Source organism: Neomonachus schauinslandi, chromosome 8, assembly GCF_002201575.2.
Source record: "Neomonachus schauinslandi chromosome 8, ASM220157v2, whole genome shotgun sequence".
Lineage (NCBI taxonomy): Eukaryota > Metazoa > Chordata > Mammalia > Carnivora > Phocidae > Neomonachus > Neomonachus schauinslandi.
The window spans coordinates 9,290,168-9,304,180 of record NC_058410.1 but is presented as its reverse complement, the minus strand read 5'-3'; the positions used below and the strand labels follow the sequence as shown (position 1 = coordinate 9,304,180).

General features: G+C 51.1%; 1 protein-coding gene across 3 annotated transcripts in view; it reads left to right on the top strand.

The window, feature by feature from the left end:
* Positions 1–14,013, top strand: part of TMEM181 (transmembrane protein 181) — a 71,984-nt gene that overhangs the window by 11,667 nt on the left and 46,304 nt on the right. Inside the window, exon 1 of one of the 3 annotated variants that reach the window (XM_044917270.1) lies at positions 9,560–9,644. The exons of the other annotated variants lie outside the window; for them this stretch is intronic. Within the exon in view, the coding sequence (XP_044773205.1) occupies positions 9,637–9,644 (8 nt within the window). The 5' untranslated portion in view covers positions 9,560–9,636. Of the gene's footprint in view, positions 1–9,559; positions 9,645–14,013 lie in introns of those variants that run through there. 3 annotated transcript variants of the gene reach the window in all.

Genomic DNA, 14,013 nt, shown 5'->3' with positions numbered 1-14,013 from the left:
AGTCACTGCTTTAGTCCCCTCTGTAGGCCTTCCCGGGGTGGGTGGGTGCCTGCGCTGCTCCCCATGAACCCCTGCCCTGGGGTTGCCCAGCCCAGACTGCAGGGCATTGCTGAGCCTGGTTTCGGACTTTTCTATGCCAGGGCTCCTGCCGCATCCCCTTCCCCCCCATCCCGTAAGTACTTGAGTTTTGCACCATTTAGTCCCCATCCAGGAAATCAGAATAGAGACCTTTGTTCTGTATGTTCAAGGCCAAAGCAGAGGGTTTCTGGAGCCCAGCGGCCCCCGGACCTGCGGCTGGACGGCCCCTTCGTGTGCCTGGAACTGGCCAACTCGCGTTTACTGTAACTTGGCAATTTGTGGCAAATGGTGGCTCTAATTTGAGCCGCTTAGTTTGTTGTGTGGGAAACGGCTTGCTCGGGGCGGGGGCGGGGGGGGCAGGGGGGGCAGGGCTGGTATTCTGCTGGAAACAGAGTCTGAAGTTAGAGACAGGCCCCGCGGTGAGCCCAGTCCAGGTGGGTGCTGCACACAGAAGGGGGGACGTGGGCAGGGGCGCTCTGTGCTGCCCACTTTGTCTCCTAGGGAATGCGGGAAGCAAACCGAACGTGGAAAAAAATACCGTAACCTGGGCACCGCTGTGCTCTTTCAATTCCTTTTAACACCCCCACGTGGCTGGGAAGGGGCCCTCCAGGTGTTGTGGTTCGAGAAGGCAGGGCCTCCTAACAAAGTCCTGTTGATTTCCGACCAGCAAGCCTGGGAGGACTCGAAGACGGGGTTATGCTTCTCTGTGAAGATGATGCCCAGTTTCCCCGGGGTTAGTTGTCTGGCATTTCCGACCTGCAAGCCCATGCTCTTAGGTGAAGAGAGCCCTCAATTTTGATTCAGGCCAACAGAGATTACTTTAAAAGTCAACTGGAGGGCGCCTGGGTGGCTCAGTTGGTTAAGCGACTGCCTTCGGCTCAGGTCATGATCCTGGAGTTCCGGGATCGAGTCCCGCATCGGGCTCCCTGCTCGGCGGGGAGCCTGCTTCTCCCTCTGACCCTCCCCCCTCTCATGTGCTCTCTGTCTCTCTCATTCTCTCTCTCTCAAATAAATAAATAAAATCTTAAAAAAAAAAAAAAAAAAAAAAAAAAAAAAAGAAGTCAACTGGAAAGGGCGAGCACACCTACTGCTCAGTGGTGCATGATCGAGAAGATCCAGACCTGGCATTCTTCTTATCCTCAGCGTCCTGCAGGGCGAAATGGAAAATCAAACACCGTTCCTCCAGGTTGCCATAGGAATGATGGCTTTGCTGTAGTTCTCGTGGTCGAGGGCAACGTCAGGGACACCTACAGGCATTCACTGTTGCTTTACGGAGATATGGAACAACAGTGTTTAAGACTATTGATTGTGGGGCGCCTGGGTGACTCAGTCGGTTAAGCAACTGACTCTTGGTTTCGGCTCTGGTCATGATCCCAGGGTTGTGGGATTGAGCCCCGCATCAGGTTCTGTGCTCAGTGCAGAGTTTACTTGTCCCTTTCCCTTTTCCCCTCCCCATCCCCAATGCTCTATCTCTGAAATAAATAAATAAACAAATAAATAAAATCTTTTTAAAAAAGACTATTGATTGCAAGTATTAATTTCAGCCAAAAGAAGGAATTTATTACAAAGATACAGAGATAATTTACAGAATCAAAGGGCGAAAATGCCCCTGGATTTCAGGAAGGAAATGGAACTGATTCAGCATGGGTTTCTAATCTCTCGCCAGGGCCCCAAACCATTGGTTACCAAGCCTGCTGCACATGGGGATGCTTTGGAGAGCTTTAACAATGACTGAAGCCCAAACCCTACTTCGGATTCTGATTTCATTGGTTTGGGGTTCAGCGTGGGTATTGGGCCTTTTTAAAGCTCTCCAAGTGATTTTGACTCAACAAATTTTGAGACCCATTGTCCTAAACTAATTTGTTCCTCTGCCCTTTGTCCTAGCTCCCTGGGAGCCCCCGGTCTTTGATCAATACCAATACTCTCTTCTCTGTGCTTATGCTGCTTGATTGCTGGAGGAAATCACCACCAGGCAGGCATTAGTAGAAGTCATCATTAACATGAGCTCAAAGACGTCAGCTGGGGCCTCCACGAAGCCCCGGAATCCTGTTAGATTTTCCCAGGACGCCGCTCACTTCCTCAGTCTTTGCAACAACAATTTCGAACCTTCTCCGCCTCTTTGTACTGGATCAAATTGACAAATCCCCAGAGCCACTGGGCCCTGCCCACATCCTCCCATCCTACTCCACCATGGCCTGTGCCTTGCTTCCTCAACTCAGTCATCCTGATAAAGGGTTACATAGTTCCCGGCCTCTCCCACCTCCACCCCACCGCCGACAGACAGGGGAGGCTTGTTCACCCCACATCAGCTGGACTGGTACCCAGACCCGGGATCCCCAGTGGCTGCTTGCAGGGGCCTGGAGGATAAGCTAGGTGTGTAGGTCAGACTCCGGCCCACAGGACACAGATGGCAGGATAGAACTAACAGATCATTTCCAGACACCATCGTTTCGGGCGGTCTCTCTGGAGCTAGCCTGCAAGACGGAGCGATTAGATGTGTTGATAGAAGCTGGGGACAGCTTGCACTCCCCCCAATGTACTCTCCTGAGCCCCTCTCCATGCTCTCTCCAAGCTTCTTTGGGGTCATACCTGCTTCCCATAAAGTTCACATGGAAACTCTTGCCTCAGATTCTGTTTTCGAGGGAAGTGAGCTAAGATATTCTGGAACATGAAGACAGGTTTGCCCTGTAACTCATAGAAGAAATTGAGGCCAGAAGTAGCGTGACCAACTGTCCTGGTTTGCCTGGGCCTGCAGGACCCCTGGGATCGGGGCTTTTCCGGACTAGAACTAGAAAAGTCTCAGGAAAACCAGGACCAGCAAGGAGAGGAGACCTCGCAGAAGGAGGGGCACACTCAGCTTCCCGCCTCCAAACGACACACTCGCTGGCCTGGCAACTCCTACCCTTTTCTCCCCAGAGCAGGTGTCCCCACAGCCTCTAAACTGTGAGAAAACACACCAGGATGTTGCCAGTCATCTGTCCTTCCTTCAGGACACGTCTTGGGGGTCTTTCTGCACCAGGCTTGGTGCCGGGCCCTGGAAAGATGAGGACAAATAAAGGTGGCACAGCGAAGTCACAGGGGATGGTAGTGGAACGGTACTTGTTTCGTGAAAGGGAGGTCTGACTAGGCACAGTGACCTCCAAAGGCTGAAGAAAAAGGCTAAGTCCAGCTTGAGGAGAAGTGGTTTTTTTAAGGGGACTTCCGGACAGAAGCATACCTTGGGCATCATAAGATAGTAGACGGTTGCAACCCCACCTCCTTTAAGACCTGCTGCTTTTGTAGCCCCCAAGGCTGGGAGTACACGTGGGGGACCAGCCAGAAGGACAGAGCTTGACAACAGGTGTGTGTCATGGCCATATCTCCAGGGCAGATCAAGGGCGTTTTGCCCCGGGGTATATTTAAGGGTGTGGTTAAACAAAAGGAAAGAATCACAGGGGGTGCTGTGCTCAAGGTTTCAGGTCACAGACCGGTCATCCTGGCGGATTTGTTCAAGATGGCATTAGTCTGATTCATGCAGTACCACTCAAATGCTCAGGATAAAATGGAATACATGTTTCAGTCAAGTAAATTGAGACTGATACTTAAAAAATCCCAAATGACCAAAGGCAGAGAAGGTGAAGGGTATTGGTATGCTGGACACTGATTCCCGGTGAGTGGAAGCCCTGGGGCCCGTGAGCAAGGGCTGTGCCCTGCGAGCGTGTGTGGGGCCTAGGGATGGGCTCGGGCAAGGTGTTCCTGCTTCTACTCACTGCGCTTTATTATTGCAAGTACCAGAAATGTGACTTCTGTCTTGCCCTCACTCTCGTTCTTGTCACTCACTCACTCGGATGAAGCAAAGCTGCCACACGAGAAGCTGCCCTGTGGAAAACCCCAAGTGGCAAGGAACTGAGTGACCACCAGCCAATAGTCCAGGAGGCACTAGATCGTGCCAGCCACCACCAGCATGAGCGTGGAGGCAGACCCTTCCCCCGGCTAGTCTTGAGGATAACTTCAGTCCCAGATGACACGGTGCCTACAGCCTGAATGAGAGCCTGAGCCAAAGGACCCCGCTAATTGCACCTGGATTCCTGTTCTGAACAAAAGATTCACAACAGCTGTGTTCCAGTTTTGAAAAGGAAAGAAAACTTTATTATTATTATAGAAACCTAATAGAAACAGAAGAGGAAAGGAATCTACACATAGATGAAGGTAATAGTAGGCAATAAATGAGAATAAGTTACATCAAATTGGGTACTTATAATCTCCAGCCTCCCCTGCCAGGGAAACCCCGTGGAGACAAGCCAGGCTGGAGTCCAAATGGAGAGGCCTGGGTGGAGCGTCCTCCCCTCAGGTGAGACTTCCCACAGACCATCCCCATAAGGGCCATATTTATAGGGCCAATAACAGGGTTTGAAATGACGTATTTGTTTGCCTGAATGCAGTCTGGAGCGAGCGGCATTTCCATGTTATCATGTTTCTATATTTTCAAGGAGACTGGGCTGTGTGTTTCTGCCTCCCCTCTTGGATTCCGCATTCCGTTCTGGGGGACCAGCCCAGCCTGGAGCAGGAGGGGATGTGAGACAAGATTTGTAGCTCTTGATGTCCAGAACAGAAGGGTCAGTTCTGATCTGGAGGCCAGATAGTATATTCCAAACAACCAGGCTCCCAAGGTCACTCACACAGCACGAGTCTCACAAACAATAGTCCTTAGCCTGCCTGTGTGCACGCGGCTCCAGGCGGTCGGTTATGCCGGACAAGTCACAAATACATCTATCCATATAGAACACCCACAGAAACCACGAGATAATACATGTTGTTTCAGGACACAAAGTTCTGAGGTAATTTGTTATGGAGCAACAGATAACTAATACAGCTAATATGTGTTGGGGTAGTTTCCGCAGCAGTAAATAATGGCAACAAGCACAAGGATGAGAAAGCAAAAATGACAATTTTATATTGTGAATAACCCACCAAGCTGAATGTCTGTGTTCTGGCATTACGAAACTTGGTAAGAAGGTAAAGCTTTGGAACCAATCAGAGGTAGACCGTTGCTTCTACCGATCAGTTCTCAGGAGTCAAGAAGACAGTGAAGAGTAAGCTCCCACATTTGGTGCAACAAGTGGGCCAGAAGGCATAAGGCCTCCTGCAAATGACAGGAGGAGGTTGTGGGGACGGCGGCCTGGTGAGACAGCTGAGCCCTGATGGAAACACCTTTGTTCTGCTCTGCTTACTGCAGAGGGGATGAGTCAGCTGGAAATGGGTGTCCAGGAGCTGCTGAAACCCAGGCCAAGGCATGTTGCTAACATCCACTGTCATCAACTATCATCAGGCTCAAGGGAGAATTGAGACTGAGGTTTTCCTGCCTTGGAACAAAGAATAGGCGATCAGAGTTGTTGGTACTGAACTCCTTAGTCTCTGCACTGAATATGTAGGGCAGTTTTCCTTTTTAAGAAACCTTCCATTTGGGGGTGTTAGGGACTGACAGCTCTCATTCATATTTTGAAACCCTAACCCTCCCACTGTGGCTGAATTTGGAGTAAGGAAGGAATTAGGTTTAAGGAGGTCATAAGGGTGGGGCCCTGATCTGACGGGATTGGCGTCCTTATTAGAAGAGACGCCAGAGAGCTCCTGCTCTCTCTTCTCTCACACATGCACCAAGGACAGGCCATGTGAGAACACAGCCAGAAGGTGGCTCTCTGCAAGCCAGGAAGAGAGTCCTCACCAGAAACAGAATCAACCAGAACCTTGATCTTGGACTTGTAGCCTCTAGAACTGTGAGAAAAAACTTACCGTGGAAGCCATTCAGTCTATGGTATTTTGTTACAATAGCCTGAGCTAACTAACACAATGGTTAGAGAGAGTTGCAGTAAGCTCTTCGTTTCCTTCCTGTTTAACTCCGGGCTCAACTAGAGCATGAGTACTTGATGTTAGCCATTATTGATTCTTACTAATAAGATGTTAGGAGATCACTATAGTCTATCTACAAAATTCTAGACAAATGTTCACTGTTACATTAGGAAGGGAATTTGAGTCCCCTGGAATAGACAACTGATTTCTTAGGGTATCAAGAGCATTTGCAGATAAACCCCTTGAGATGTTGCCATCAGCCTTGAAAAACAGCAGGGAGTAAGCAAACTGCAGACCATTGGCCTTGACTTTGTTTCAGTTCTAGAGAAAATGATTTCAAGGGATGGTTTGCTGGCCCTAAGAAAATGAAATGAGGGGCACTTGGGTGGCTCAGTCGTTAAGCATCTGCCTTCGGCTCAGGTCATGATCTCAGGGTCCTGAGATCGAGCCCCACATCCGGCTCCCTGCTCAGCGGGGAGCCTGCTTCTCCCTCTCCCTCTGTCGCTCCCCCCTGCTTCTGCTCTCTCTCTCAAATAAATAAATAAAATCTTAAAAAAAAAAAAAAAGAAAATGAATGTTAGGTATGAGTAGGTGTCTTTCTAAGAATATGTGGTATCAGACTAATCTAATTTCTGACATTTTGATCCTTTTCAAAACAAGGCTAGGTTTCAGATACATATACACTCACTTACCCATGGGTCCAATCTCCCAATTAAATGGGATTACTGGGGGATGCTGTAAAACATTGTATATATGGATTTTAGAAGGCTTTTAAAATAAGAACAAAGTTGATACATGTGGGCTGAGTGCCTCTGAGGTTAGAGAGACTATATATATCTAATGGTCTGTTTGGTCCTGGCCTTTGCTGGTCACTCTGACCCTGTCACATTCTTCAACGCTTGGGACATCAACATTGGAAGAGCATGAGCTTGGGGTGAGGTCGTCCTAGGTTCTCACCAGTAGTCCCTGAGAAAGTCACTTAACCTCTTTAAGGCCTTAGTTTCCTATCTGTAAAATGAGGATAATGACCATGGATAACTCATCAAGTTGCTGAGAGAATTCATTGGCTCGGGCCTTAGGCTTTGCAGGTGATCAGTAATTGCTGGTTCTTCTCATTGGACAGCATGACCCTGAGCAGAGATCCTAGGAGGCATCAGGAGAATGGAATCATCAGTTGAATGGGCAGAAGCTGCCAGAATACCAACTCATTCTCAGGCTGATACAGACCTCATCTGAAATGTGCTCCATTCTGAGCTTAGTGAGGAAACTTGCTGAACAGAAGCATGTTCAGAGGAGGGGGCCTGGAGGTGACCTGGAGGAAATCTCCTGTGAGGGATGGTTGACATGTTAGACAAGCTTTCTTGGAGCCCCAGGATAGGTTGGGCACCTTTCCCCTTATCATATACTCTATCACTGTGCTCTTCTATCCCTTTTCCATCACAGTTATACTGTGTCGTTATTCGGTTATTTGTTTGCTGGCTGTGTCCTTCACCAAAAGATAAGTCCCAGGAGGACAGGGATTGTCCCACGTATTTGTGTTGTGTTTCTACAGCTGAAGGAAGTGCGTAGCACACACTGAATACTCAGTTAATGCTGGAAGAACACATAAATGAGAAAATGAGGGATCAAGTGATGCTGGACAGCAGGTCAAGGGAGGACCAATGTGGAGAATTTACCAGGAGGGAGTTTGGGTCTCAAAGAGGTCAACTCTTTTTAAAACCTGGAGCCATATGAAAACAGCAAGAGATCAGTGCGGATGTCTCAGAAGAGGCCAGGCAGCTGGCCCAGTCTCTGGAGTAGGCATTTTTCCACCAGATAAGACTGCCTCAGATTGGAGGTAAAAACTGGCTGCCTCTGGGCAAATGCAGCCAGCAAATGTGTTTTGTTTAGTCTTCCCGGAGTTCAAAATATTTTTTAACTAATTTCCAATACTTCAGAATTGGAAGGTGTGACATGCAAAGTTGTATCGGAAGTCAGAGTCTTTCCAAGGGCCGAGCGCAGCTCCTTTAGACGATGCCCACTCTGGTGCACAGTGCCCACCTGGCTGGTGCCCCATCACCTGCCTGTCCTGCAGTTACTGGTGTTTATGCTCCCTGGCCTTGTTGTCGGGAAGACCCCTTTTTCTCCAAGTGTCTACGAAAAGAATCAGAGGAATAATCTTTTGGTATCATTTCTTTAAGAGTTGTGGTTTAGGATTCAGGGTGGTAATGGAATTTGTCATTCTTACTTGGTATTCAGTCTGTTGCTTTGCCTGGTGTCTCCCCCCCCCCCATTCCCTCCAGCTTCTCAAGCCTGTCCCACTTCGAGATCAGCCCAAACATTGAGCATTCTCTCCCCTCTCCCACCCAACCCCACCGCAGGTGAGTTAGGTGCCCTTCCTCAGTGTCACTGTAGCAATCTGTGCTTGTCACCCTTAGTTTTGGTAACTGACTTTGCCTGTAAGTTTGCTGAGGGTGGGAACTGAATGCTATTCGTGTTGGTATCTTCCTGCCAGTACCAATGAGCTTGTTGGCAGCTTAGTGCATGAACAAGAAAACATTAGGAAGAAAGCTTGAGTCTTTTATTTTCCTCATTTAGATTGACTTTAAACCCATGGCAGTAAGTGGACAGGGGACATTTTGACAAATGCTCCAAAGGGAATCTTGGAAATATCCAAAACTGTGGTTCTCCTCTGTTCTTGATCACAGAAATTTAGGACTGTATGCCAGGATCTTAGATCAAGAAAGTGCTTTTGGTCAGCTGATCTCATCACACTGTAGAAAGAACTGCAACCGGATTGGCCCCTGAAACTTGCTCCTACTCAACACCTTAGCAGGACCCGGCTTGCACCATCAGTTATGTTTTCAGCTCTGTGGGATGTGGGGTGTGGGAACCACACCTGCATGCTTCCTGAGGGACGGTGTTTGCACTGGGGATGGAAAATCTGCATGCTATGGTAGCTCTAATTTAGAAAAAGCTTGCAGAAACTACCAGAAAGAGCCTGGAAAAGCTATCCTGGCATCATTTAGGGGTGTCAGAGGTTTGCTCTGGCATTTAAGCTCTTTGGGTCACAAACCTCTTTGAGAATTTGGAAAGTTAAAGATCTTCTCCCCAGAAAAATGCAGACACCCATAGGGTCTTTCACGCATCTGTAGGGCATTCATGGACTCCTATGATCCATTCTTATGCCCTTAATTTAATTAAGACGCCCTAGAAGCCAGAGGGTGGATGTTTTAATGTTCTGTCTCCTCAGCAAGGGACAAGGAGTAAGAGTCAAATCATACATTCATTCATTCAATTTGTGAACCCTAGACTGAGCCCACCCACCGCTCGGGCCCGCCTCTGTGCTCTTGGGGCGCAGGGGAGGTGGACGCGCCGCGGGATCCCCTCCTATGGGGCCAGTGAGCGGGGTCTGTGCAGGGCAGTGCGGCCCCTCTCTGGTCCCTGCCCCGCTCCCCGGCCGCACCCCGCCTCACCCGGGCCGCGCCCCCGCCGCACCCCCCGCTCACCCCGGCCCCCCGCGCCCCCACCGCACCCCCCGCTCGCCCCCGCCGCACCCCGCCTCACCCGGGCCGCGCCGCTCCCCGCCCCTCCCGCCGCCGCGCGCTCGCTTCCGCGCACGTGACGCCGGCGGCGCGTCGCGCTCTGACGAGTTCCACCGAGCCGCAGGCTCCCGGGCTGCTGTCGCTCCCGCTGCGGCTGCCGCGGCGATTGTGTGGCGCCGGGCGGGCTCGGGGCGCGGGCCGGGCTGCGATGGAACCGTGAGTGCCGGGCGGGCGAGGCGGGCCGGGGTTCTCCCCCGGCTCCCGGGCCCAGCTCCCGGGAACCCCGACGCCGGGCCCTCCGCCCACGTGGAGCTCGGGACCCCGGGGAGGGAGCGCTGGCCGGGGGCTCCGCGGGGGTGGCTCGGCGCGAGCAGTGGAGACAGGCTCGGGGTTCCGGGACCTGTCTCGGCCAGAGTGCACCCCAGGAGGGCCCTTCGAGGCCAGCTCTGGCCCTGCTCGCTCCGGAGAACCGGTGACACCGCCCCCTCCCCGTCCTAAATGAGTGTCCGTCCGGGAGGGACACCTCACCGCCTTTCCTGGGGCAGCCCCGGGCCCAGGCTCTCAGCTGGAAGGGCGTTGGCCCCCTGCCCCGGGCAGGGATCCTGTTCATCACCTCTCTGTTTAAGGCACCCAGAGCACCCCCGCTCAGCTCTTTGTGATCTAGCCCAGCCGAGGGTAAAGAGAGGTGCTTTCCAGTGGCTTTTTGATGATGTTGGCACGTTGGGAACCTGCCACAGCCCTTTTAGATCTCTGGGACACCGAGTTTTATGAGTTTTAATTTGCTGACGTTGGGCCTTATTTCCTCTGTGAAGTTCAGGGGTTTTAAGTGGAAAAACCTGTCCAGGGCCACATAGACGCCATCCCTGAAGCTTGCCTTTGACGCAGCAGAGTCACCTGGGTGCCTCCCAGGGGACATCTGGGAAAAGAAAGAGAGAAAATAAAAAATAAAAAAAAGAAGTTGCGCTTGAGTTGCAAAAAGTCAGAAGTCACAGAGAAGGAATGCCAGGAGTCTCTTCGCTGCATGTCCGCGGCGGGAGGTTGGGAGGGCAGGTTCCCACAGTTGAAGGCAACCTTCAGACAGGACTGTGTGAGTCTCTGTATGTTTGGGGTTGTAGAGGCTGGAAGGGTTTGCGTTGGAGCGCTGCCGATTTCTCTGTGGCCATAGAGAAGATGGGAGGGTGTTGCCAGAACGCAGACACGTGTACTGGAGGGAAAGCTTTTCCCTCCTGCTGCCTCAGAAGTTTCTGACTTTGGCTGTCCATTTAAGTAGAGGAAGCCAGGGTAGTATAAAATGTGGATGTTGTAAAGGTCTTTCTCTTAATTAAACCCCAGGCAGAGGGGGCTGGGCGGGACCGCCTCTGCACAACTCTGGCGCACCATTCATTCGTGGTGTCTGTCACTAGCACGCTTGGAATGCGCCTGAAGATGCCTTCTGGCATTGCGCCAAGTTGTGACCCCGTAGCAGAGTGACCACAAGCATGTTTTAGGTTCTCTCACAGAGTGAATCTCCTTGGGTCCCCACAGCACAGCAGCCCTGGGTGGTGCGTGGTGGTTGGTATCCCTTTTACTTGGACAAGAGAGGCGGAGAGCTGGAGGTGGCGCGGGTCTCCTGGGGAAGTCGGGTGCCGTCTGTTACATGCGGGGAGCTAGAGCAGGTGGGGGCTGCTAGCTGAAGGAGGACCTGTAGAGGCACGTGTGAATGAAGGATTTCAGGGGAGTATTCAAGTGTGTCCTGCGGTGGAGGGGTAGGGGACAGTGGGCAGCATGATGCTCTCCTAGTCGCCATGCCCGACTCTGGTGAGCAAGGGGCCCGGCTGTGGGATGTTGGGATCTGGAGGTCAGCCGGCCACCACTGTCTAGCATTCAAGATGACGTGACAGACGTGGAAGTCAGAAAAAGGCTTTGGCACACATAAAAATCTTACGAGGAAACAAGCCTGAAGATCTGAAGCGTGTCCTGGATCCAGGCTCCTGGTAGGGTCAAAGTGCTCTTGTTGCCAGATGCCACAGAGAGCCCCGCGGTGAGAAACCTGGGAAGGGACAGGAGCAGGAGAAGCCACAGAAAGAATGCGGTGGGGGAGGGGTGGGGAAGAGCGGAAGAGAAAAGAGCAGCCCGGAGGAGCTCGGCTTAGCGGGTGGGGGCTAAGTTCGGGGTCAGTGGCACTGCCACCTCCCTGCCCGACCTCCCTGACCTCCCTGCTCACATGCGGCCCAGCCTACTCTCTTTCAAAGGGCGGGAGAGATTGCTATCCAAAGCAGTCAGGATAAAGAGTTCCTGGTTCTTAGAGCTGTAAGCTGAAGTTTCCTGCAAACCCCGCTCCTTTTCTGATAATGTCAGGCAAGGGCCAGGTGCTGGGGGTTCAGGAGGAGAGGACAGTGTAGCGCAGAGCAGAGCGGGTCTCGGACACTTGCTACCCTGATGTCCTGTTCGAGCTGCAGCGCTGCACATCGTTGAGATTTCTCAGGTTCCTTTGTTGCTTTGCTCTTGCATTTCCCTGCAGACTGGAATAAGGTTGGTGTTTTGTGTGTGTGTTGCTTGATATTTGCAACCAGTTTTGAAAGAGTATATTTTACGTGTGTCTCTTTCATTCTGGGTGCATTTAAGTGTCGAAGTGAATTAAGTAGACTCCTCTTCTGCCTGCAGTGAAGGGTGGCACAGACAAATCAGCACAAACCTTGTGATTTCTGTGTCCCAGGCCTTCCAAGTGTCCCATTGCTTGTGGGGACACCAGGCCTGGGTCAGTATCCTATTCTTGTAACGACAGAGTTTTTTTAGGATTGTGTCTCTTAGGAATCTTTTTTTTTTTTCCTTTGCCCTGAACCAAAATGATCTCTGGAGCTAATAAACAATAAGTATTTACTCTGTACCAGATACTGCTGTGAGCACCTTTATGTGGGCGATTTCATGGGATCCTCACAGCTGCTCTCCCCGTGAAGAAGTTTCTCTTAGCATTCCCATTATGACAGATGACAACACCGAGGCTCAGGGAAGTCACGTGAGTTTCTCAAGGTCACAGTACATCGCAGAACTGAGCCTGAAGCCCGAGTGGTTGGCTCCAGAGCCCATGTCGTGGCATGAGCACGCCCACCTCGCAACAGCAGCAATGACCGAGCACTTACAGGGGCTTTGGTGTAATAGTTCGTTCAATCACCACAGCAACCCTGGGCGGTGGGCCACCTCGGTGGTGGGAATTGCAGAGCTCAGGGAGTGGCGGTCGTGAGAAGGACAGTGGCGCACCCCAGGCCATCCTGCTGCAGCCCCACAGTCTGTCCTCAGGTTCTTCACCACCAGATGCACTGCCTGGAGCTGGGCCAGGGTGCTGCCCTTGGCTGGCACCTTGCCTGTGCCGACCAGTGTGTGGCCTGCTTCCTTGTTCTCTTTGCCTCGGGAAGGGTGTTCAGTGGCCTAACTACCACGCTCCTGGGTGTGAGTCACTGGGCTTCCAGCCTGGCAAGGATACACATGAATTCCCTGTTCCTTGAGGAGTGTAGAGGGGCATATTGTTCACTAAAATACATATTGAGGTTTTTGGGCCTTGGATGTTTGCATAATGGCTTTTTTGAATAGGTAATGATAAGTGATTTGTAATATAGTCAAGTTTGAAATTTGAATATATTCAGATATATTCAATATATTTCACTGATTGAAATTTCAGAGTTCTTATTCTGTTCTTCCCGCTGGAGTTTCTTCTTCTCAAAGCCCATTCAGTGGTAGGTTTAAAAAGGAAAGATTTTGGTGAGGGGCCCAAAGAGTGAGAGTGAGAGAGTGGTGGGCCTTCTTTCTGCCTCTGTTCTTGGGGGTTCAGATCCCACCTCCACCTCCTGCCAGCTGGGACCTCAGCAGCGAAGGCTGCCCCTGGCCTCTATTTTCCCGTATGTAAAAGGGCTGATAATACCTGCCTTGCAGGACAGCCCCTCGCCTGGTCCCGAGTAGGTGCTTAGGGAATGACAACTGCCCTTTTCTTCAGTTGGTTGAGCTCTGAGCTGGAGGAGGGGAGATATTACATAGTGGATCCTCAGATATTGGTAGGATTAAAACAGATTTTTTTTTAAAGAGAAAGTGGGGGGGTGGAAACGCACAACTATTATTACTGTAACAAATCTGAGCTCTTCCTGTATGCTTGCTACACTGTCCTGGGCTCGTCATGCTTTCATTTATGCCCCCCAGCGGCCCTGGGGGCATTCTCCTTGTTTCTGATTTACAGTGTCTACTGGGGCCCGGAGAGTCACCTCGCTTGCCCATAGTTGCCTACCTCGTGAGTGGGGGAGCCAGGATCTGAAGCCAGGCTGACAGGCACCAGGCCAGCGCTTTGGACCACGGGAGACGAGATTATTTTTATACGGATTATGAAAGAAAAACAAAATCTTTCCTTAAAACATGAGAACGCACTGAGAGATTGCAAGTCCCTTCCCACTGCCCCGTTGCTAATTTTTTAGTTCTAGGGGGGGAGATGTGGGAGTGAGTTGAACGAGTAGCAAAATCTGTGATAACAGAAATATTTATAATAAGAGGTCTTGCCTACCTACTGTATCGTGACTTGATGAGGCCAGATAAAATAGGTATTCACAGAAGCACTTGGGCCTGC